Here is a 23,471-nt window from a genome sequence, read left to right on the forward strand (position 1 = left end):
AATGGAGGCCAAGTGTCACTGTCTGTGACACTAAAATTTAGTGTGGAGCCTGAATGAATGTAAGTAATAGTCAAAGCAATTGATTTTTGTATTGACACAGTCAAAGAAACTGGATTTAATGTGGATTGTTCACATCTCAGCTGATACCAATCTAGTGTATCAGATGTGTCTATTGAAATAAAGTGAACATCTTTGTCCAGGCACTTGCATTTAGATTCATTCATGTTGTGTAAAGAAAACACTGTCTGTGGAAACCCAAAGAGGAAAATTCACACCAGAAGAGACCATCACTTTAAAGGTTTACCGACTTGATTTGTCCAATTCAGACTGCTGATGCTTCATGTTAGTGTTGGCCGAAAAAGGACCGGGGATTTTGTCAGCGGCGGAGTGATTACGGTGACCAACAACTCTTTCAATGCACTTATGCACCTATGCGAATATTGTATTAAGACAGATTTGAAATATATATCTGCGCCTAACCTTTAAGAAAGAGAGAGAGACAGGATGGTCAGACTGAAGAAGCAGGGGGGAGGGGAGTGGGCAAAGAAATCCTTCCAGGAGGAAAAGATGGGGAAGGAGGGAGGGGTTGACACCTTGACGGATTGATTGAGATCACCCAATACACGGTGTTGCCTGCAGCCTAGATTAGCAAGGGGTCTGGGTCAGCACAATCTGCGTGTTAGATAACATTCCTGCCTCGCAGCTTCAGCTTGATACTGCACCTCAGCGGCAAAATATTTCACTGGGTATCTCTGAAACTCACATCTTCAGATTTGAGAACCTTGCTTATGTGTGTGCGTGTATGATAGAGCGAGAGAGAGACAGACTGTGGGGCCCAGTATCCATGGCAACCCCAGCCAGGTGCATTGGTTCATATGCGATTCAGGTAATTCAACCTACAATGAAAAGCATGCATATAAGGTCAGTAGTATTCAAATGCACTGCATGTTCTCCCCTCCATATTCATATTCAGCCTCTCTCTGGACGATGCCACGTCTGAGCTGATATCTCCCACAATGCCCTGCTTGAGTGGCAGGTATGATATTTTCCACTCGGTTTGATTGAGGACTGCATTTAAAATTTGACGACAATGTTGACAGAATATATCAGGCGTGTTATTAATACACTCAATATTGCAGAACCACGTAGATAAGACACGCCTGACGCCGAGGTGTGCTCGTTACATACACCGCCTCAGGCCACGATTTGGACAGGGTCATGATTTTTCATGACTGTGTAAATTAAATAAACGCATACGAAGAAACGGAAGCGGGACAAACAGAGCGAAAGAAGAAGAAAGAAAGGGAGACGCAAAAAAATGGGGAAATAAAAAGTGTCATGGGGTTTGCTGTCGATGGGGTTTTGGAGGCTTGTGTTAAGCCAGGGGCTTTGACAGCTGGGTTTAGGGAGACAGGAGAGGGCTATGGATTGGAGTCAGGTCTTTGCTTCATATTCTGAAGATTAAACTCCTATCCTCCTCCTCCTACACCATTTTGGACGTCTGTGGCATCAATTCTACTCTGCTGTTTGTGGGTGTTTCAGCAGTGATTTACAGCCAGAGTCGTTGCCGTGGTGGGCTCGCCGCAGAGCGCTCCGGTAAACCTTGTAATCAGATATTCTGCGCCAGAACTCGCCAGCATTAGCAGTCAGAAATTTGCTCTAATCACCAGGCACACTGACCACGTTGCTATCCTCTCAAAAAAATGAGATTTTGATGTGATAAAGAGGTGGATAAGGCAAGGACAGTCTGACTGAGTAAATGTGAAAGGCTTTAGCTTTCAGTGACAGAAAGAAGTCAAATCGAAATGTATTCATATTAAATTTACAGATGAGACGATCTGCAACCATTTACTAACTGATTAATTGTTTTTTTAAGCTGAATGTCCAAAAAATTTTCCCCATGACTGTTGGAATACTACATTCACAACACAGCAGGTCTCACTTGAGAATGGTGTAAAAATCTTATCACACTATTGTAATTATTAAAAATCTTAATGCTGATATAAAGCCTGATATAAATATGCCTTGCAAACGGGTATCTGATTTTTTTCCTTTTCCAGTATACTATTTAGTTGTGAGTAATTTTCAAAGCAACACGGCAAATAATCTCAACGCGCACAGTGGAAACTAGTGAAACCTTTCCTCGCGTGTAGGGAAGCGAGCTAATTATGGTTTGCTAAGGCTACCCTAGCTGGTGGTCATTATTAAGGGAAATCAATGTCCAATCAAGCCATTGACATGGACTCGGGAGCAGATACGAAGGCTGCTCTGTGACAAATACTTATTATATTTGCTATGAGAGTTTTAAAAGGATGAATAGGTGACTGCACAGTTCATTATCGGCTCTTCACTTTGACAGGAAAAGTGCAAAACGTGAGAATTTTGTTGCAGGGTGCCATTCAGCCAGTTTTTATAGTAAAGGACACAAGATTGGTTGGGTCAGCATTGACTATGTTTGCTCCACTGGTGCAGTCAATCACTCGATAGGTGAAGATGGGTATTTTTGACAGTGTGTGTGTGCGTGCGTGTGTGTATACTTGTGTGTATTAAGAGGCCTCCGAAATGACCTCGCACATAGAGATGACGGTCATAAATTGGTCTGAAGTCTCATTTTCCCCGCAGGATTTTGACCAGCTGCCACAGCTTGAACCCATTTCACTCCTGCTGCGCCAGTCCTCACACACTCAGTGACAGAGTTAAAGAGTACATTTTATGGCTGGAGTCGACGACCAAGGAGAGGCAAATGTTAATGTGAATAGGGAGGACTGTAAATAGTACACAATAAGTAATACACTGGCAGGGCCCACTGGTTTCTCATTAAAATCACACTGTGGTTTGGTGATACAGAGCCGGTGCCGCAGTTAGGACCGATCTAATTCACAGATAACTGGTCATATCGGGCTGGGATAAAAGAAACGTGTGCTTAAAACATAACATACTGGGACATTATGTTGTCGGTGCTGGCTGGCATGGTGGGGAGAAATGAAGAGGGACTCTGCTGCCACCACGTGGACCACATCAGCCAAGCAGCCCACGAATTTCAAAACCCTCTCAACAACGTGCCTGATATTTACTGAAAATTAAAAATGTTTCATCAATCAAAACTGACATCTGATTTAGAATAGATAATAGGATAATAGTGTTATCTTAAAAAAATGTAACAAACAAACAAACAAACAAACATTTGATGTAAATGTGAATATACAAGTGAAAGCATACAGGTGTTTTACTTTATGGTTTTTGACATGATATTATTCTTGCTGTTACAGATCAAATGTAATAATCTTACAAGAAATTAAAACTGCACACAAAAAAAGATCTCTGCACACAATGAAGGACGCCGTGCAACAGACGTTTGCTAATCAGTTATGATCGGTTAGTCGCTTCCTTGTCACAAAACTCGATCAATTTGTCGCATCCTGTTCCTGTTCCTGATCCTTTTTAACTCAACGTGTATGCTGAAGAACTGTGCTGTACGATAACTGACTGCAGACCCGAAGTCTTCCTCCTTAAACACTGTTTATTACATGGCTACCGGGTCACTAAAGAATCTTAATTTGTCATTGTACGGATCACTTAATAAAAAAACATCTTTAACACCAACGGCAGTGAACAATTTAGGCCCCGTCCATGGTTCCAAAATATCTTGCTTCCAGCACATATTATGTCATGCTATTTATGTATTAATTTCACCAAGTTAAATTCATTAGCTTAATTTAGGCAGTACGCCCACTTTTATCAATCTAATTTAATAGTCTGTGAGCGTTCTGATAGATAGATAGATAGATAGATAGATAGATAGATAGAACAGTCCTTTATGTGTCTTTATTTTTTCTTTTTTATAGATTTATAATTACACATAGCTGCGCATGCTCAGATAAATTCGAAGGCATCCTGCACTTACCTCGGCTATGTCCGTGGTTTTGCCTCGTTTCCTCGGCAGCCTTCGTGACTTCCCGGCCCTCTCCGCGTTCGTTCGAGTCCTGTCGATAGAGATGATTTTCGCTGTCGTCGTCTCCCTCGTCCTCCTCTCAGTGTTGTTGTTCCCGGTGACGCGACGGAGGTGTAGCCTGACGCGGTCTCTTACGTGTCGGTCTGAATAAAAGTGGAGCTCCGTAGACCCGGGAGTGACGAAGCGAGTCTGTGTTGGTAAGAGGATACGCATCCGATGTTTGCTAAACAGATAGATGGCTGCCCAGAGAAGTTATTTGCGCCTAAAATCCTCACAAAGCCAACAAAGAGATCATGGCGGCGGTGTTGCAGAGGCTCACAAAATGAGTCAGTCTCTGCAAGGCTCGCTGGCTCGCAACACAGCTGAGACATAGGTATTAATATGGGAGTGGGCTTGAATCTTTTTTTTTTCTTTCAATAAACAGTCTAGGTATAAGTTACAGAAGCAGTTAGCCACGTACAGCTAATCCATGTCAGCACGGCGTTAAACTAAAACTGAGGCGAGAAACTCGCTAGTGAAAGTGGGGTGCCCTAGTTCCAAACAAAACTGGCATACAATGCATGCAGACATTTCCCTCCATATAGGCTCACAGCTAGCTACCCAACGTTATTAGTGTTAGCCAGTGCCGCGCTAGTTTGGACTGTAGTTGAATCATACAGCAAAAACGCCAAACTGCGACACGAGCTGTTAAATACTGAAAATAAAAACGAGTTGGACTGGAGCTTTAGTAAATGATAGCTAAATAGCTGCTGGCTGTGCTAACGTTCAGTGCATTCCTGTTAGCTCGCTAGCATGCTACATGCTAACTTCAAATTGGTAGTTTTCAGAAATACAAGCGAGTTAGCTTTAGCCTTTGGTTTTTATGGGGAGTAAAAGCATGGAGCAGAATATTTTAAATCGGTATACTAACGTTATGTTGTCAAGTCTTGAACATCGTATCTGCTTCATGTTTTTAAATTATTTTAGTTAGACAAAAAAATGCCTCGGTTTTTTTTTTTTTTTTTTTTTTTTGCAATCAAACTCTTTTGCTTTGTTTTATAAATGAATAATATGCTAGCGTGTTAGGCTAAGCCACACCCTCCTTTAGGACATCAGCAAGCACCAAAGTTGTGGAGACAACCAAGACACAATCTGCAGTGTGTCCTGTACACCATAGACCACTTTCCCACACTTTGTGCTAAACAGTTCTATTTTAAGCATGATTATGGATATACAAATAAGCAGTTTCTTTCTTTTTCTTTTTTCTATGTTTGCAGATTTTAAATGACCATGGAGGCTGGTGCAGACACACAGCAAAGTGGTGAAACAGCTGTCTCAGAGTCTGAGGCTCAGCAGATCACCCTGGCCCAGGTAGACCTTATCATCACTTTAAATTTACACGTTATAATGTCTTGCATAATTACTCTCTGGAACAAAGGGTAGTGGCTGTTTGAGAACTGTTTGTAAGTTAGCACACAGACAGTATATGATTGTGGGTTGTCATGGTTGCAGGCGTCCATAGCTGCAGGCCAGGTGTCGTCCAGTAGCCCCACAGTCACCTTAGTGCAGTTACCCAACGGTCAGACAGTCCAAGTGCACGGGGTGATCCAAGCTGCACAGCCCTCTGTCATCCAGTCCCCTCAGGTCCAGACAGTACAGGTGAGAGAAGAAAACGAACTTGCTGAACTTGCGTTCAGTATTGTTTTATTACAGAACATAACATTTTTTTTGCTCTTTTGCACAATAATAATCATTGAATACTGACATGTTTGATTTAGAATTTAATGATTGAAAAAATTAACTTGTTTCTTAAATCATCGTTATTAATAAGTGTTATTGTGATCACCATGTCTTGCAAAAAACATTGTGATACTAGCTGTGCGCTAGTAGTTTTGTTTTCCTGATTGGGGGATTTTATCCTTCACATGGCTTCTTCTTCATTGTTGCATTTTTACAATGAAACAAATCCTTGTAAATTATTTTTAAGATGTTATAGGTAACTTTTTTTTTTTGAGTCAGCTGCTGCAACTAAAGGGTTATGATTTTATCACTTGCAGATTTCGACTGTTGCTGAGAGTGAGGACTCTCAAGAGTCTGTTGACAGCGTGACGGATTCTCAGAAGAGGAGAGAGATCCTGTCCAGACGACCGTCTTACAGGTCCGTCTGACATCGTATCAACAATGATATGAATCAGTTTTGTAGATTGATTACTTGTGTGTTCATAGATGTAGGGCTCCTTGATCCATTACAAACATTTGTTCCATAATTTAATTGCTTTGATCCTTTGCCTGCATCACACGTCTGAGGTTGGAAGAGAATGATTGATGCTCTGCCATTTTACCAACTATTGTCACTTTTGAGCAAAAAGCTTAATATCCAACTGCTTCCAGAGCAGAAGGCTGTGGTTTCAGTGTACATGAGAGAGCCGCTATATCATTTTGGAGAATTTGTATAATTGTGAAAAGTTGTTTTTACTATGGAAAAAAGTTTGCTGAGATTTTTCCACGACCCGTTTCCCTCTACAGGAAGATTCTGAATGACTTGTCATCAGATGCTCCGGCAGTGCCTCGAATTGAAGAGGAGAAGTCAGAGGATGACTCAGCCCCTGCCATCACCACAGTCACTATGCCCACTCCAATCTATCAGACCAGCAGTGGCCAGTACAGTAAGTGCTTTTGGACTGGGAACTTAGTGGTTTTTGTTGAAACTTGTAGGATTTCCTGCTATAAAGCAGCGCCCTTTTGCCCTTTACAATAATGGTGTGTCTAATGGCAAATTGAATCTACGGGCAGTTGAAAACAACAGTTTTGATATTAAGATGTGGTATAATACTGAGCCAATATTGTAAGTTCTTTGGCTGATATTACACTGAGGATTTTTATCTGGTAAGACCCCTGTGCCATTGGCATTGGAGTAAATTCTGAGGGACAATGTATCAGCCTTCAGCTGTTGGCCTTGAATACTGTCATACTACATGTGGCAGAGTTTGTCTTGGACACACATTAACGCCCATGTTAGATGGGAAACATCAATAGACACATTGTTTAATGTGCACAGAGGACGCTCCTACTGCACGATGTACAGTGATTTCCCATTAGAAGACATTATAATAAATAGAAAATAAGTTGGTCACTGCTGCAGTTAGCGGTGTTTAAGCTGTATGCCAGAGAAGACGGATGCCACGTCAGTCATATCACGTCAACCAAAGCTTGGTTTGAAGCTTGGATTTGTGTCTACTTGCCCCTGCCGTCTTGTTCTGCAATTTCCTTGTCTGATGCACTTTATTTGGAGAGAATCGCTTCAGTTAATTTGAGATTATTTTCCAACACATTACGATGTCCCTCTGTAGTTGCCATTACCCAGGGTGGGGCCATCCAGCTGGCCAATAATGGCACAGATGGAGTGCAGGGTCTGCAGACACTGACCATGGCCAACACTGCTGCAGCCCAGCCTGGTGCCACCATCCTGCAGTACGCTCAGACCAGCGACGGGCAGCAAATCCTAGTGCCCAGCAACCAAGTGGTTGTACAAGGTGGGGAAATAATTCAGCATAATGAATAAATGAGTTTTGCAAAGCAGTTTGAAAGATGAAACTGTACTAGTTAGAACAGGAAAATATCAAAGTGTGTCATGTGAGTTTGTTGGGATTTTTATCTCTCTTAAGTAAAATACACTGCCTTTGTGTTTCAGCCGCCTCGGGTGATGTCCAGGCCTATCAGATCCGCACAGCCCCCACCAGCACCATCACTCCTGGGGTGGTCATGGCGACTTCGCCCGCACTGGGCACAGCAGGAGCCACAGAGGAGGTCACACGTAAAAGAGAGGTTCGACTTATGAAAAACAGGTATGTGCGTGATGAGGCTGACTAATGCTGTATACTGTTCTTGTTGATGCTGTGGTGTTGTCACGTCGCTTCTGTTATCTCTGACACCACTAATACAGTTAATGTCTAAAAAATTAACATTATGTAGATGGTTTTAATCAGTAAAATGCCTCACCGAATCAGTTGTCACAACATAGTTGACCGACAGGAAATTTCACTTCAGTTGATAAATATTGGGAGTCATTCAGGGTTGTGCGACATTGCATAATGACATTTTATATCTATGTCAATGGATAAGTAGGCACGAGGATATGGGTGGAGGGCTGGTTGGCGCATAAAGGAGCAGGGAGAGGGAGGGTTTGGAGGAGTGGAGTGGTTTGCTTTTGAGACTCATGCTAGAGCTAGCCTGAGCTCCAGAACTTGCATATTGTAGATTTATCAATCACGCATGGTCTTTATGTCACACAGAGAGGCAGCCCGGGAATGTCGCCGAAAGAAGAAGGAGTACGTCAAGTGTCTGGAGAACCGCGTGGCTGTGCTGGAGAACCAGAACAAAACCCTCATTGAGGAACTCAAAGCCCTCAAAGACTTGTACTGCCACAAATCCGAGTAGAAACGTCACCACACACCTGCCAGGGGCTCGACAGGTGCCCGTCTGTCCCCATGTACAGAGACTCAGCACAGAGCCATGCATCTGGATGCTAATCCCCCTTTTCTACTCTTTTGCTTTCTTTTTAAAGACTGCTGAAAATCTGTAAAGTGACTCACCAGGAATAGAATAAAAAAACGCACCATCCCACTTCATCGATTTTTAAATCCTAATTCTGTTCCCAACAATTTCCCACAAATGGGTGAGGCAATGTAAAGAACGGATGTGGTGGAGAGTACAACTATGCAGGGTCCTTGTGGTGAAGTGGAAGAACAGACAATGAGGCTGTTTTTTGTTTTGCGCCACCAAAGGGAAGCATTCCAGTCACTGGTGCCTGGACGAACTGGGCAACATCACCAGCAACAGGGAACTGCTCGATTACCATCACCACTAATGACGGAACTTTTTGCAGTTTAATCTCCCCGAGACACTTGGATCATCTTGAGAGGTTACCCTTGTGTGCAACGTTTGTTATCGTAACTGAGCTCTGGCATTAACATCTGTTACTTACTAATGCTTTGAACTGTAGATGGGCTGTCATGGATATTTTATCTTTGAGCTGTGTTTTGGTTTATGGATTAGATTATATGCTCTGATAATGCCATTGATTTTTTTTTTTTTTTTTTTGTTAACTTTTGTTTACCTTGCCTTCACACAACATGAACAAAAAAGCTAACCATTAAGCCAGGTTGTAAAATTGTGTTCATGTTAATTGCAGCTTTAAAAAATACATGGTGAAGAGAGTGTAGGACTCGGACGGCAGTGAATTTGGAAACCATGGGAGTCAAAGTACTGAACACACCCTGTATTTTTTAGCTTTTTTTAGCTATAAAGACACAGCAATCAAGACAGGAAGAAAAAAGATCCCACAAGTAGAACATTTATGATTACCATTCTCTTCAAATATTATGGTGTCTGTGATGCATTTTCCCAATCAGATTACTGAGGTTCATTGATTTTTAGATTTTTATCTATCTTCACAAAAACTTCCTTAGAGTTCTAAGGAGCAGCAAATTAGTTTAAACAGATTTACGGCGGGAGTTTGATCCCCATCGTCTGCAGTTAAAAAGGCCCTGTTATGGAATAATGTGCCTCCAGTAATTGAATGGGAATGGGAATGAGCTGTTGCTTGTGCACCAGAGTATATAATGTAAACAAAAAAAAAAAAGGTTAACCTACAGTGTTAGGGCTAAAAGTTGTTTTGTTTTTTTCTTCGCCCTTATTTCTATGTCAATCCACTTTTTTAAATGTGCTTCATTGATTCCTAGATTTGGAACAAAACCAAAAAAAAAAAGCCTTATGTGTTATGCAATGGAAGAAATCCTTTGTCTGCATATTTATAAACAAATTTTGGAGACACGTGGCCCTTTACTGGAATCATGGATATCCTGGTATGTTTGTGTATATTTATGTATATTACCGTCTTCGCACGTGTAATATCCCCACCTTGTAGAAAAAAACTATTCCTGCAGTGGGACGTCGCTAAATTGCTAATAAGAAATCTGAGATACCAAGGGCTTCTGTATGCAGTGGCACCCATGGCTGTTAAGGCATCAGCAGAGGTTGTCTCCAAATTCTGTTTACAGGATTACAAAGTGGCATGCGCACTTTCCTTGCATATACAATCCTACTACATTTCACATGATTTAACAGGAAAATCTCATGCAGCACTAAACAGGCAAAGCCTGCCGCTGCAAGCTGAGATGCCTCGAAGATTTTACTTGAAAGTAACACCGCTAACCGGTAATTAATCACAAAGTGTCCGTGAGTGTTTGGTTGCTTATTCATTATCAGGGCATCACCACACACTGATCATGATCAGACGTCATTAGTTGTACGGAGCATCCAATCTCACCAAGTACGACCCGATTGCACTTATCAAAAAACCCTGCAAAAGGATGGCTAAGTGCGACCAAATCCAAAACACAGACTTCACACTGAACAAAATGGCTATTTTCGAGATAACGGAATGTGTTCTTTTAGGTATTATGTATAGTCATGATGTATGCTTTTTTATGTTGCTTTTCATGAATTTTGTATTCACAATTTCTAAACGTCAGCACCAACTTGTATAATACAGTTCATTATGTCAGAGCTATTCAAATATTACATTTTTGGCAGCTGGTAATAAATGTGTTTCTGGTAATCTTTGATGATTTTTAAAAAGTTTGATTGAATTCTTATGCAAAAGCGGTAAATTAGTACAAAGAAGAAGGCAGACTGTCACAAATCCCCCCTGGGTGGCAGTTTCCAAGCTTTATATATATGGATGTCTCTTTGTTTGTCATAGTAGACCTCTTCAACGCTGAACCGCTGCTTGAGCATGCTCAGAAAGTTTGTATCTCGCTCGTAGCGGATCTTGCAGGCCAGTAACAACAGGGCGGTGTCTGAACACAGGTGCTCCAGAGTCTGCAGCAGCGGCACGAATGTGTCCTCCAGGTAAACGATGTCTGCTCCCAGCACCAGATCGAATCCCCCAGCTGGGTAAAGTTCGAGGCTCTCACCCCAGGTCAGCTCAGACACAGTCACCGATCCCCGCGAGTCTGGGGGCAGGTTGGCCTTCACATTGGCAGAGAGGAAGTCCAGGGCAGGCTCTCTGTCAGTGATGGTCACTTTGGCACCTTAGAAAAGTTGAAAACATGGCAACAGATTGATACATTTCAAAAAGCTAGTTTTGATATTTAGATTAATGTTTAATAGCTCTAAATGTATTTTCCAATTGCCAACACTATCTTATGGAATTTCACTCTTGTTGGGGCGGGACCCTGCAACCTATAAATGGTCAGTAATGAAACACTCACCCAGCAGGGCCGCTACAATCCCCACCAGTCCAGTTCCAGCTCCCAGTTCAATTGCCACCTTCCCCTTTAACTCCACCTTCCTCAGCTCCAGGTACATGCACATGACAATTGCCTGGAAAAGCGATGCGTTTTAAATCAAATGTGTAGTGATGACTGATTAAGACTGTAGTAACGTTGCAGGTGATGTATCACTTACTGCATCCCACACGACTGCTGCCACCCCGAGCTTTTTCCAGTCCTGGGACAGACGGAGGTCGCGGTTGGCGAAACGAAACTGTGCTGATGAACTGTGGAGTTTGGAAAGCGCGGGTAACGAGCTTTCTACATACGGAACGAGAGCCATGCTGCGAAATAAGCAGAAACCACCCTGTGTAATTATGTTTTACCTAGTTTCCCTATACACATGCGCAGTGACGTTCTTCTTCTTTGAGGTATTAAGGCAAGCTGGCTGATTTTTACCGACTCATTACTGCCCTCTTCTGGTGTTTATTATCTCCTTTGGCGTCCATTTCTTCCTCTAATTCCTTCGAATCATTTACGTTTCCTCCAGAATATCCCACCGCTTTTCTGCCTCACCATTTCAGAACCAGCGACTCTGCAGGTTTGTTTTAGTAAACACCGAAGCGCACCCGAGCGTCTCCGTGTTATAAAACGTTGCCGGCCCCACTCCTTGACAAGTCAATGAGCAACTTCAGCCAATCGTGTAACAGCTTGGCCAAAAGCGACCAATGGGAAAGCCTGGCTCCGCGGTGGGCGTGTCTTCACAGGTTTTTCTCAACGGCTGGGTTTGCGCCCCAATGAAGGGGGCGGGGCTGCAAACGAAGCCCACCAGGTCTGTAAAGTTGACCAGAAAATAGAAGCAGCGTGGTTTCCGTTTCATTTGCGTTCCTACACTCAAAATAAAAGCAGAGAAATCACAGATTTGTACACTTGACTTCCATCGATTCATTTGTTTGCTTTGAATTCTTCTCTCTGAATGCTGACTTTTTTTCCCCTCAAAATTGGGATTTCTATTTCCCCAATTCTGACATTTTCCCAAAATTAATTTTAGTATCAAGTATCTTCTGTGGTCCTTAAAATGTTGCTACTGTTGTCTTAGTGGAGTGGTTTGAAAAACTGGTACAGATCTTTTCATAGTTTTTAGTCTTTGTCATTGTAAAACTCGGCAACCACGGGAATCTATTGCAACTTGAACTGCAACCATTAGTTGATCAATCGATGGGTTGATCGAGAAGAAAATTAACTGGCAACACCAATGTGAAGATTTGCTGCCTTTCCATGTCTTACGTCATAGTGAACTTAATATCTTTGGGTTTTGAATTTTGAATTGGACAAGACAAGATGTATTTGATGGCAACACCTTGAGCTCTCAAAAACTGTGATGGTCATTTTTTTCCCCCCAGTTTTCTGTAATTTTAATCGATCATAGAAGTAATTAATCAATTACATGAGAAAATGATCTGCAGATTAACCACAAAGGAATATAATCGTAGGTTCAAGTCCTAGATTGCAACCATCACGAATGCCATTTCATTCTCTGTCCTCCTTTGGATTTTTACCAGCAACCTTTTAAGGTTTAACCATATCACTTTACCCATATCGCTTTATTCTCAGAACACGGATCATTTTCTCACATTCCCGTTTTTTTCCTCTGCCGTATAGCATCTGGATACACCGAAGAATTAAGCTCCATCATAAGCTCATGTGTCAGCCTCACTTGAGTGCAATTTCCTCAACTCTGTACCATTACCCGTGTGCTGAACACGACTTCGTGTACATTTTCACTCTATTTCACAACAGTATGAAGGGCTTGTAATTTGAAAGGCAGCAGCCGGACGTTACCTCTGAACTTGACTGCTTCGGTGGCTTTGACATCCAAGACGTGTCTCCTGCAATTGCGACGAGATGAAAGCTAACGCTGGCTATCTTTTTAAAATTCCCAAACCAGCCACCTTTCCGTTCCCTTAGCTACCTCTAGAGTTGTTGGGTTTTTTTTCCCTCCCCAGTTAGTGAATTTGTATATTAGTCCGCAAGGAGAGCCTTTAACTGTGTCAGAGACTTCAACTGCTGTGGAAAAATGGATTGATCCATGCGGCTGAAGGAGCCAGGAATGGATTGAGGTGCGGAAGCTAGCGTTAGCCGGCTAGCCATGGAGGGAGATAGCGGCGCCCGTGGCTTCGTGTCGTCGGCCGTAAAATGAGTCGATACAAGTGACCCGCCGTCCAGAGCTGTTCAGCCCACGCATGTCATCGTTATTGAAGTGCGCCAGTGCTATGCCGCGCACACGCTGTGAATATGTCAGCTGTCCCGCACATACCGCAGATACCCCGTCGGCTATCGTTACATAGATCCCATCCCACTCGGAAGCTGGATTTGTCACTCCGCAGCCAGGCGAGCGGGCGCGACTAGTCCTTGACACACTCAACTAAAGTCAACCCGCTCCCGCCAAACTAGAGTCAGGTCTAACTAGCGTCAGGTCCACCTCGGTCTTGCATGTTTTAACTGTCGCTTAGCGGATTTAGAAAAAAAAAAAAAAAAACCACCCCGCGTATATTTCAGACCCCCTGCGAGCCCGCTCGGCGGGGTCAAGTTGGGACTGGTGAGCGATCCCTCCTCAGTTGTATGGGACACGGCGCCGGCTGTGGCAGGACTGTTGTAGGTCAACGATGGGCGGTTCGGTGTCCTGCTGCATCTCCCCCGGAGAGAGTCCCAAGACCCACAGGAGGGAGGTGGAGCTGGAGGAGTGTCCCATCACCACCGCCGAGGATGTGAGTGAAGACACCGGGACCTACCTGCAGCACATCAGCGACAGGGAGCTCCCGGACGGTGGGTTTACCCCATGGTCTGGGGTCTTTTTTTTTTTTAGTTCATGTGTAGCAGTGACTCATATTCTCATCTCTCTATTTCCAGTTTAGCACTAAATCATTCTTGCGTCTTACAGAACTGGCCCAAGAGGCCAACCCATCAGACCACCCCAGGGCCAGCACGCTCTTCCTCAACAAATCGCAGACAGACGGTACCAGTGTTTCCCTGTTCAGGATGTCATCATATGATCATACTCTCCTCTGGGTCTTCCAATCTAACAAAGTTTTTTTTTTTCTCTCTCTTTTTCTTTTTCTTTTCTCCCCATTTCAGTGCGTGAGAAAAGGAAAAGCAACTACATGAACCATGTGAGTTACGGGTCTGCGTGTGCCTGACACGGTTTAGGCTCTCAGTTTTCTGTAGTCTGTGGGAGTCGGAAAGAAACACCAACACACAGGAAATTAGACCAAAAATGCTATTTTGAAAGTATTTAAATGAGTATGTGAATGCTTTAAATGCTTTAAGGAAGGGAGTCTTAGCATTAGTTATTTAACGGACATTTGTCCGGCCGTGCGCGCGTTTCTAAAACCTTTTTGCCGCTCCTTTCCTTTAAACATCATCCTTGTTTCTATACCAGACGTCCCCAGGACTCCTGACCAAAAAGTACAGTTCCTGCTCAACAATATTCATCGACGACAGCACGGTCAGCCAGCCCAACCTCAAGAGCACGATCAAATGGTAAGTGACTTCCCCTCCGTCTGCTAAAGAGCTTGACAGGGGTAGTTTGTGCTATTAGTTAGTGCGCTGGTTTCCTTCCGGAGGCAGCGGCCATGTGACGAGGGAAGAGTTAAGGCATTTGCCCTCCGCTTTTCGACACTTTGTAGTTACACTCAAAACATATTTCCATTTAAACTAATGTAACAAGCCAGGGGTGATATATATATATATATATATATATATATATATATATATATATATATATATTTTTTTTTTTTTTTTTACAACTGCAGACACAATGTCAAGATGTCCTTAAATACTAGCAGCAACAGACTTGATCTACATAGCAGTCGGTAAAACTACAGATACAGGAAGAAGACATGATATACAAGAGCAACACTGGAGCTCCTCTTTGGTGCAAAAGAATACAGTCACGTCCAGTGGTTCATTGTTTGTCTGTGTCAATTTTTTTTCTCTGTTCCAGCGTGGCATTGGCCATATACTATCATATAAAAAACAGGTAGGAAAAGTTTGATATATTGTCATAGATTTGACCTCTTATAGGTGTTTTTAGACATTTCTCCTTCTGTCCTGTACTGAGGTGATTAGTTAGGAAATAAAGTTATACTTGAATTGGGTTTATTTTGGGTTTATCAAACTCTGTTGGCGTAATGGCAACTTCCTGGTGGTGGCCAGTAGTTACTCAGTCTGTCAGTTAGTCAGGAAAAACTTTAATAATCACAGCAGTGTAGCAAACTATGTTGGTAAGCAATAGATAGATTGATTGATAGATAGATAGATAGATTATTGTTTGTTTAGATCAGATGTCTCGCTTGCTGTGTTCATCATATCATAGAGTTGGAATTCCATGTAGGATCAAGCTGAAGAGAGAAAGAGGTTACAACACTGGTTATTGATCTTTGACTCTATTGAAACTCTATTGAAACCCGCACAGATAATTGATTTGTCATTTTCTACAGTGGGACCAAAATGATCAAATATGCACATTTAACATCGGCGTGTTGATTTTTTTCTTCTCCTGCAGAGATTCAAACCGCTCGCTGGATATATTCGACGAGAAGAAGCACCCGCTAACGGTGAGTTGAGGTATTTGATTGCATAAAGCAGCGATATTTACTGTCCGCTCCGTGCTGATGGACCTGGTGATGATGATGATGATGATGATGTTGGTGGTGGGGATGACACTCTGCCCAACAGCGGGAAAAGGTTCCAGATGACTACTCTGTGGTCGACCCAGAACACAAACTCATCTACCGCTTCATACGAACACTCTTCAGCTCCGCGCAGCTCACTGCTGAGTGCGCCATCGTCACTCTGGTAAGTTTACGACACCAGATTTACATTACAAGAGTCTGAGAAATGATTATCGTCACTATGTGTGTGTGTTGGCTGTGTGAACGGACGGTGTGCTGTATTAGGTGTACCTGGAGAGGCTGCTGACTTATGCGGAGATGGACATCTGTCCTTGTAACTGGAAGCGCATCGTTCTCGGCGCCATCCTGCTGGCTTCCAAGGTCTGGGACGACCAGGCTGTGTGGAACGTCGACTACTGCCAGATCCTCAAAGATATCACCGTGGAGGACATGTGAGTGTTGCTTCTGAGCCGTCAGGTGGCTGCTCATCGAACGAAAACCGATTGGGTAACATGTTGCAGCCCGACGTTGTAACTTTTGTTCACACGAAATGTAGAAGACTCTGACCGACTCTCTGCGTTGCTCCACGCTATGCAGGAATGAGATGGAGCGTCACTTCCTGGAACTGCTCCAGTTCAACATCAATGTCCCAGCCAGCGTCTACGCCAAGTATTACTTTGACCTGCGCTCACTGGCCGACGACAACAACCTCAGTTTCCCACTGGAGCCGCTCAGCAACAAGCGTGCCCAAAAACTGGAGGTGAGTACATCCAGTCCTGCAGATGAAAGCTTCCAAATTCAGATTATGTTTTCACCGAGCATTTTTTTTAAATTTTACAGTAAATATGTTATGCTTTGGCATCTCTCCTTGTTCTGTGGCTTAGGCAGTAACGGTTTTGTCCTTTTTATGATTATTGTCTGTAGGCTATCTCCAGGCTGTGTGAGGACAAGTACAAGGACCTGAGCAAATCTGCTATGAGGAGGTCTGTCAGTGCAGACAACCTGGTTGGCGTCAAGAACTCCCAGGCTGTGCTGTCCTAAATCTGGTGAGGAGGTGGAACGGCGGGTTTAGAGCGGCGCTTACGGGATGTGACGCCACGGTCCAGACGTTCATCGAGAGACATTCTTAAAGTAGATTACGTTAATATCAGTAACTGAAAAGTCCCGCCACACAACGTTAAATGCCGACTTTGGGGAGGAACAAAAAAAACAAAACAAAACAGAACACAGAAGTTTACCGTACAGTATCTCTAAAATGTAAAGAATCCAGTCTCTATATGTTCATTGAGAAGAACTTCAGGTATCTGCCTTTAAAGCATGGTAATTTGTTGAAACATTTTGCAGACTGTCACATTTTTGTTTCGAATTGTGGATGTCTAACTTCAGAGGGAATTAGTATGAAAATGCCTCCTGATGCCACACAAACTGAGGACCTCATCTTCCCTTTTCTTTTTTTTATTTGTTCATCCCTCAGTCTTCTGGGGAGCACTTGCTCGGGCCTCGGCCCACTTCTCCTCCACGAGCCGCATCCCCTCTCCTTTATTCACAGGGTGACAAACTGTCTCGAACTACCCCGTGGTGTAGTTCTGCACATGGACAAAGAGTAGACTTTGTTTTGCTTACTATGTAGGCCCCTATAGCTGTAAAATGTACAAGACTTTATTTAATTCAAAAAAAAAATAAATAAATATCAGTCGCTGTTTTAAGTTGAGGCTGCTTAGGTGGGAAAATATGTGGTGGTGGTTCTTGTTTGCAGGAGCTGTAAGGTCTTTGTGACAAATGAAGATGTTTGGAAAAGGAGTTTTTAAAAAAACCAACCACGATGGCCATGACAACTCGTTGTGGCTTTACTATGGTATGAGATTGCATCTATGAAGTCTTGTTGTTTTGTCAGAGGAGTCACCTTGTTTGTCTCAAACAAAAACCTCACATACAGCACAATATGATAATGAGCTTCTTCCATAAAAGCGGTCAGACGTCCCACCTTGACACTATACACTTGAGTTGAATTTTAAAAGCCAGTGTCACCGTATATACCAGTGACTATTTCTATTAAATATGGTAAATGGTAAATTTTTTTTTTTTTTTTAAAGATCAATTAATGACTTGTTGAGTCAGCAGAACATGCAATTATTAGCAGGAGACTGATTATTGGCGCAGATAAACTGTCAGTAGGTGATTATTAGTTCAGTTTGTCACTGCAATTGCTGCAAGTGTGTGTGTGTGTACCTCACTGAGTAGAACTCATGGGGCTCGTTTGTATGCAAGGTGTACATGGATGCACAAGGGGCCAGAGATAGTTCAGGGAGCACGCCGTGAATGAGTGACAGCCGATAGCGGAAAATGCCGAATATTACAATGACGCTGAGCGAGAAACCGCAATGTAGTCCCGGGAACGTAACGACACCTGATGCGGTGGAACGGGATGAGTGCACCCCAGTTGAAAACAGTAACTCCAATTAGACCTGTGCGCGCATGTAATCTTTTATTTTAATTCCATTCAAAGGCATTATTAAGCTTTGGCATGCTGCTGCATCCTGAGCTGTGCATCCGTTTATCCTCTCCTCTCTATCTTAACGACTCAAAAGAAGGCGACTCGGGGGGGTCGGCGACCAAAGATCTCACCTGCTCAGAAAAGCACGGGTTTTTACCGAGACACATTCAAGCCATCAACCTCATGCGGACGTGTGCCCTCACTGCAGTGCAAAGTCATAGGAAGAGCGAGTGTTTTAGAACAACTGCCTAGCGCATCATAAATTCATGAACGCTCATTGTAAACGTTACAGCTGTTTCGGCGGGAGAGATCTTTTCCACATACGAACTCTTCCCATGAAACTTAGCGTCCATGTAGAACAGATAACAAGCTCTTTACTGCTGCATTATAAACAGAATGAATGCATAAATGACATTATATAAGTAAAGTGGGAAGCGGGCAGATATTAAATATTAAAGATTTTCCCCTTTGCCTCACTCCTGAGACACAAGCCTGACTGGAAGGAGCTGGTTGCAGTCTGGCTGCCGGCCTCATGGGGGCACTAGGTGATTGATGCTCCGAGCAAGAGGCCCCATTACTGCAAGAGCCTCCCGCAGGCTCGTCAACTCTGTGACCATGAAAAAGTGCCCAACCCGGCTCTGGGCCCAGGTTACGTCTATCGGCCAGGAAGGGGGGGGTCCAAGGCTGGTGCCACTGTCAGGCAGGACCCCTGCATTGAAGCCGGGACTGAGCACAGTGAACTCACACCGCCGGATGAGTCAGCCGTGTCAGTCTTGGGTGGGTGAGATTGCAATGACATTTGCCCACCTTGCAGTGATTTATCTAAAAAAAGAAAGAAAAAATAAATACACGATCTTTATCCTTCCTTATCCTCCTTTACTTTGTGATCAGTCTAGATGAACAGCAGCTCAGACCTGGCCACCTGAAAAGGAATAAATTGATGAGACAGATTCCACAAGTTGCCCCTTTTTTTTTTTTGAAAAAAGGCTCAGTAATATCCCACAACAGCTGGACACTGTAGTTTTAAGCACACATTACTAAAACAACAGTAAATTGTGCATTTTCTGTGGATGTATTTGATGTGTAAATTAGATCATTAGGATGCATGAGTGGGGCCGTTCTCAGGATGTCTCCTAGTGTTGCTTAATTTTGCATATTTATCATGTGAGAGGGGAGACGATACAGATAATAAATAACACTAAGAATATTTGTCTGTTTACATAGAAAAATTTAAAGAAGGCTCACAGCTCAAAATGCAAAGTGCTACTCTCACGGCCCCGCGCAGTTCTTTACTGTTTTTCAGACCATTACTTCACTGTGAGTGTGAGAATGTCATATATTGTGTTACACATAATACCTGAAGTCGGTATTTCTTTATTCGGATGCAGTTGCCAGGAAACAGGTGGATAGTTTGGCTTGACACACAGATTTATTTTTTCACGGATTGCACATCTTTTCTACTCACTGGATGAAATGCCGTGGGTTATGCAAAATACAACACACACAACGCGTGATCTCGGCGGCATCACGGGTCAGCGACTGCTGATGATTCAGCCGTTTGAAAAATCGGCTTTTGCTGACGATTGTTGACAAATGATCATGACGTGATCTCGGGTGTGTGAAGAATAAAGAAGATTCATTTTAAAATTCAAAAATGACTATGAATGAAATCTTTTCTCTGTCTGACTAATGGAGCACTGAGTGAGTAGATATCTCTTTCTATTCTGTTCCATCATTTCCTTCCCACTGGGACTATTTTTCATTGCGTTTCCTGGTAACTACTGTTTTACTCGTGGCCCCTCCTTTACCCATTTTATTCAGTTCAAGATCTCCATCCTCAGACGGCAAACGGGGTTCTGCCCTTAAAGCGTGAAAAATGCAACACGTGCGTTTGAATTCCTCAGAAACTGCTCTCTCTCCGGTTCGTCCAACAGGACAGCGGCAGGTGACTGGAAACAACATGTGGATAAAATGTCCGGCTTTCTTTCCTGGGACTTTTCTTCCTCAGAGAGAAGTTCCCCTGCGTTTTTTTTTCTGGTGTTCTGGTGCTTTCCCGTGAGATAATAGCAGCTACTATGGCAGCCACAGCGCATTCTGCTTAAAAAAATCTATAAGCTTGTGGTTTTGGAATGACTTTTGTAACCGCGTTACTCGTATTGTCTTCTACAGCGCACAGTACAGTCCTTTTATATTGCGTTGTTTTGAACTGAACGCTACATATTCGTCTCTTCGTGGCACCCACTACCTCCGGATGATGACTACCGACAAAGCTCCCGTTAGCTCGGGACTCATTTGGCCGGGTCAGCGTGGCAGCGAGCTTCCACGGAGGCTTAGAGCCGCGCCAGGTTCCGTGTGGCCTCCAGCAGCAAACCAGCAATGCTGTTACCATCAAGGAACACATTACATTTGCCTGGGAAGAGGACATGCTGGTTTTTTTTTTTTTTTTTGGCCCCCCATCTGTCATTACAACTTTTTGCATATTGGCCATCTGCTACTGCTATGGGTGCATGTGTGAGCATGGCTCTTAAGTGTACTAAGCACAGAGCTAACTTTACCCCGGGACTCTACTTATTAACGCGTCCGCTGAAGCTGGTACCGAGCATGTTTGTTGTCATCCTTACGGTCATCGGGGAAAACAAAAGCACCCTCCTGTAGGTTGATCAACCCCATACTGACGCCACCGCTGACAATAATACATTCGTGCTGTTAATAGACGCAGACGACGGACTACCTTCAGATCTCTCCAAGGTCCCTTTCGCAGAACCACGCGCTGCTCCAATGACTACAGATGTGCCACTGTTGGTCCCATTTGTCGCAGAGTTCTTATGCAGCGCAATCAGCCCAAGTACTGTCAATATGTTTGTCATAAGCATCTTGTGATGATTTAGTGGCAGTTGAACTGTTCGAGGAGACGCATTTATTCGCTCCTTTCCGTGTTAAGTGCTTTTATCAAACGCTTTGTTTAACTTTAGCTTTTAACTTCAGTTGCTCTTTAGCTGAAGGGTTTTTTTATTAATTTTTTTTTTTTTAGAGAGAGAGAATGGGGTTTTCCACTTTGTGATCATTTGGCCGATGGCATTGATTCAATGCCATCGGCATCAGTGGTGGTCTGACCTCACCACAAAAAAAAAAAAATCCAATGTTTTCCGACCGGCGGCAGCTGATCCACTTACAAAAGGCCCTGCCTCCACCTCCCTCGGACATCCACAAACAGCTCCGCTCTACAGGCTTGAACCTAAACGCCAGGTGCTCAGCAACGTGCATCATTTCACTGGGAGATTAACTTCAGGCACCCGCAGTACATAGCAGTCGTCAGGGTGGACACTCATCGCTTGTATAGAGTCAGTCAAAGGTCACCACCAAGGGATGATGAGCTGTCATCTGTGGCTCTCCGATTTTGCTTTTGAAGCTGCTTTAAACATGCAGGTATCAAACTAAGATGTGCAGGTTTCCGGCTAAACCCAGCTCGGGTCAAAAAAAAATGTTTTTCCAAATGTTTTGACTGTCACTGATGTTCACACCTTGCCAGTCACCGCATGAAGTGGGCGCGGTTGTCGGGTTGTTGGTTTCGGACACCAACTAAAAGAACAGTAAGTACCAACAATTTTCAGACACAGCATCCTCGGACATTTTGTCCGTGATCCCAAGCGCACCTCAGTTAGCGCTTACGGACGCCTTTATATACAAAATTAGACTTATTTATTTATTTTCATAGTCTGTTTTAATTAGAAACCAGGCTAAAGGCACAGCTGTACAGATGGCAGCGTCAGTGATTCCACCGCTTTGGTCGTGACTGAAATCTCTCAACAACTATTGGATGGATCGCCATGAAATGTTCACAAGCTCCAGAGGATGAACCGTGTATCGCGTCGGCAGTCTCCTGACTTTTCATCCATCGCCACCAGCGGGTCAAAGTTCAACATCTAACTAGATGGATCGCTTCTCAGTCGTGAGTCATACACTTTATTTCTCCACAGAGCTCGACTGCGAAGACATCTTTTTATACCTTTGCCTACCTGGAAGGTCTGTGGTTTCTGAAGTTTTGAGGAAAGACACCGCCCACAGTAGGAACGGGAAATGAAGGCAAAAAGTATGATCGGACGTTCCCCAAATAGTGTTACACCTGAACTACATAACTGTTACTACAATCCCACCTGTTGTAAGCCGTTCCTAACACTGTAGGTGATATGTCAATCATGCTCATCATAGCAGAAATGTCCTGCCTGCACTGGCCCAAAATAGGTGTATGACAAATATCTTGTTCCCTCTTCTCCTGACCTCAGACGCTTTCCAGTAGTATGTATCCTTGTGGAATATTTGACCCCAGTGTCATTTCTCTCTTCGCGAGCGAACCAAGCTGGGGGGGTTGCTGGTTGCAGACTTGTGGTGCCCATTTGTAACCACAGAGGGGCAGTGTTGCACCTTTTTTTTTTCTTTTTTTTTTTTAAAGATAACTGGCCGGACTGCAGGTGTGAGATTAGTCCGTGTGTTAATGCGACATCTTCCCGACTCACCCGAGCGCTGGTGCCGCCTGTTTGTATCGTCGTCGGACTGGGGGGATGCAGACAGACCCGACCAGGGCCACCTCCACCCGAGGGATGAAGCCTGGCAGATGATTGTTTGTTGAGTGCTATTGGTAATGTAATGCTGACATTACGGTAATGACCAAATAGACGGGGTGCCATTTAAGAGCCATGTCAGATATGACCTTTTTTTTAAAAGAAATAATCCAGGTCAAGATAATATTTCTGATGGTAGAAAAAGACAAGATAGAAAGGTTTATTAATTTTTGTTGGATAATCCCATCGAAAATTATTAAGTGTCTACATTTTGGCCCAATATGCAGATGTGGGTCGTCCTGCATCCTGTTTAGCTCATATCAGTGTAGCTACATGAAAACTGTCATAATCTGAAATGAATAGTGTGTGTGCATGTAAGCCTGTGAATGTGTGTGTGTGTGTGTGTCCTGTAGGGATCACAGTGCCAGTGCAGCTTCATTAATCTCTCGGCATCATGGGACCTGTCTGAACTCTAAAAGAGGGCTAGAGAGAACGAGCTGCCCCCCCGGGGAGTCACTCCGTTTACCCTCCACACACTCA

The 23,471-nt window shown here is 43.5% G+C and overlaps 4 protein-coding genes across 6 annotated transcripts in view; 2 read left to right on the forward strand and 2 right to left on the reverse strand.

Moving 5' to 3' along the window:
- LOC120798330 (Krueppel-like factor 7) overlaps nt 1-4,636 on the reverse strand; it is a 94,484-nt gene extending 89,848 nt beyond the window's left edge. Inside the window, exon 1 of the mRNA XM_040142559.1 lies at nt 3,905-4,636. Coding sequence (XP_039998493.1) covers nt 3,905-4,165 — 261 coding nt within the window. The 5' untranslated portion in view covers nt 4,166-4,636. The remainder of the gene's footprint in view (nt 1-3,904) is intronic.
- LOC120798332 (cyclic AMP-responsive element-binding protein 1) lies at nt 4,037-10,310 on the forward strand. Of its 2 annotated transcripts, none has more exons than XM_040142562.1 (8): nt 4,037-4,149; nt 5,209-5,302; nt 5,444-5,590; nt 5,989-6,089; nt 6,458-6,597; nt 7,282-7,464; nt 7,623-7,776; nt 8,224-10,310. In XM_040142562.1, the coding sequence occupies exons 2-8, from the start codon at nt 5,216-5,218 to the stop codon at nt 8,366-8,368; spliced, it is 957 nt and encodes a 318-aa protein (XP_039998496.1). In that variant the 5' UTR covers nt 4,037-4,149; nt 5,209-5,215; the 3' UTR covers nt 8,369-10,310. The 2 variants fall into 2 exon arrangements, with proteins under 2 accessions (XP_039998496.1, XP_039998497.1); XM_040142563.1 differs by lacking the exon at nt 4,037-4,149 and adding an exon at nt 4,156-4,325.
- Nucleotides 10,311-10,413: 103 nt separating this feature from the next.
- Nucleotides 10,414-13,173, reverse strand: mettl21a (methyltransferase like 21A). 2 transcript variants are annotated; one of them, XM_040142566.1, is made up of 4 exons: nt 13,048-13,173; nt 11,402-11,549; nt 11,206-11,317; nt 10,414-11,025 (listed from the first exon to the last, which is right to left on the reverse strand). In XM_040142566.1, exons 2-4 carry the CDS (start codon nt 11,546-11,548, stop codon nt 10,628-10,630), a joined length of 657 nt encoding a protein of 218 aa, XP_039998500.1. In that variant the 5' UTR covers nt 11,549; nt 13,048-13,173; the 3' UTR covers nt 10,414-10,627. The 2 variants fall into 2 exon arrangements, with proteins under 2 accessions (XP_039998500.1, XP_039998499.1); XM_040142565.1 differs by lacking the exon at nt 13,048-13,173 and adding an exon at nt 11,665-11,927.
- Nucleotides 13,174-13,680: 507 nt separating this feature from the next.
- LOC120798331 (cyclin-Y-like protein 1) lies at nt 13,681-19,992 on the forward strand. The gene is made up of 10 exons (XM_040142561.1): nt 13,681-14,031; nt 14,147-14,221; nt 14,341-14,375; nt 14,645-14,745; nt 15,209-15,244; nt 15,770-15,821; nt 15,943-16,062; nt 16,164-16,330; nt 16,476-16,638; nt 16,803-19,992. Exons 1-10 carry the CDS (start codon nt 13,872-13,874, stop codon nt 16,917-16,919), a joined length of 1,026 nt encoding a protein of 341 aa, XP_039998495.1. The 5' UTR covers nt 13,681-13,871; the 3' UTR covers nt 16,920-19,992.
- The last annotated feature ends 3,479 nt before the right edge of the window (nt 19,993-23,471 follow it).

Source organism: Xiphias gladius, chromosome 13, assembly GCF_016859285.1.
Source record: "Xiphias gladius isolate SHS-SW01 ecotype Sanya breed wild chromosome 13, ASM1685928v1, whole genome shotgun sequence".
NCBI lineage: Eukaryota > Metazoa > Chordata > Actinopteri > Istiophoriformes > Xiphiidae > Xiphias > Xiphias gladius.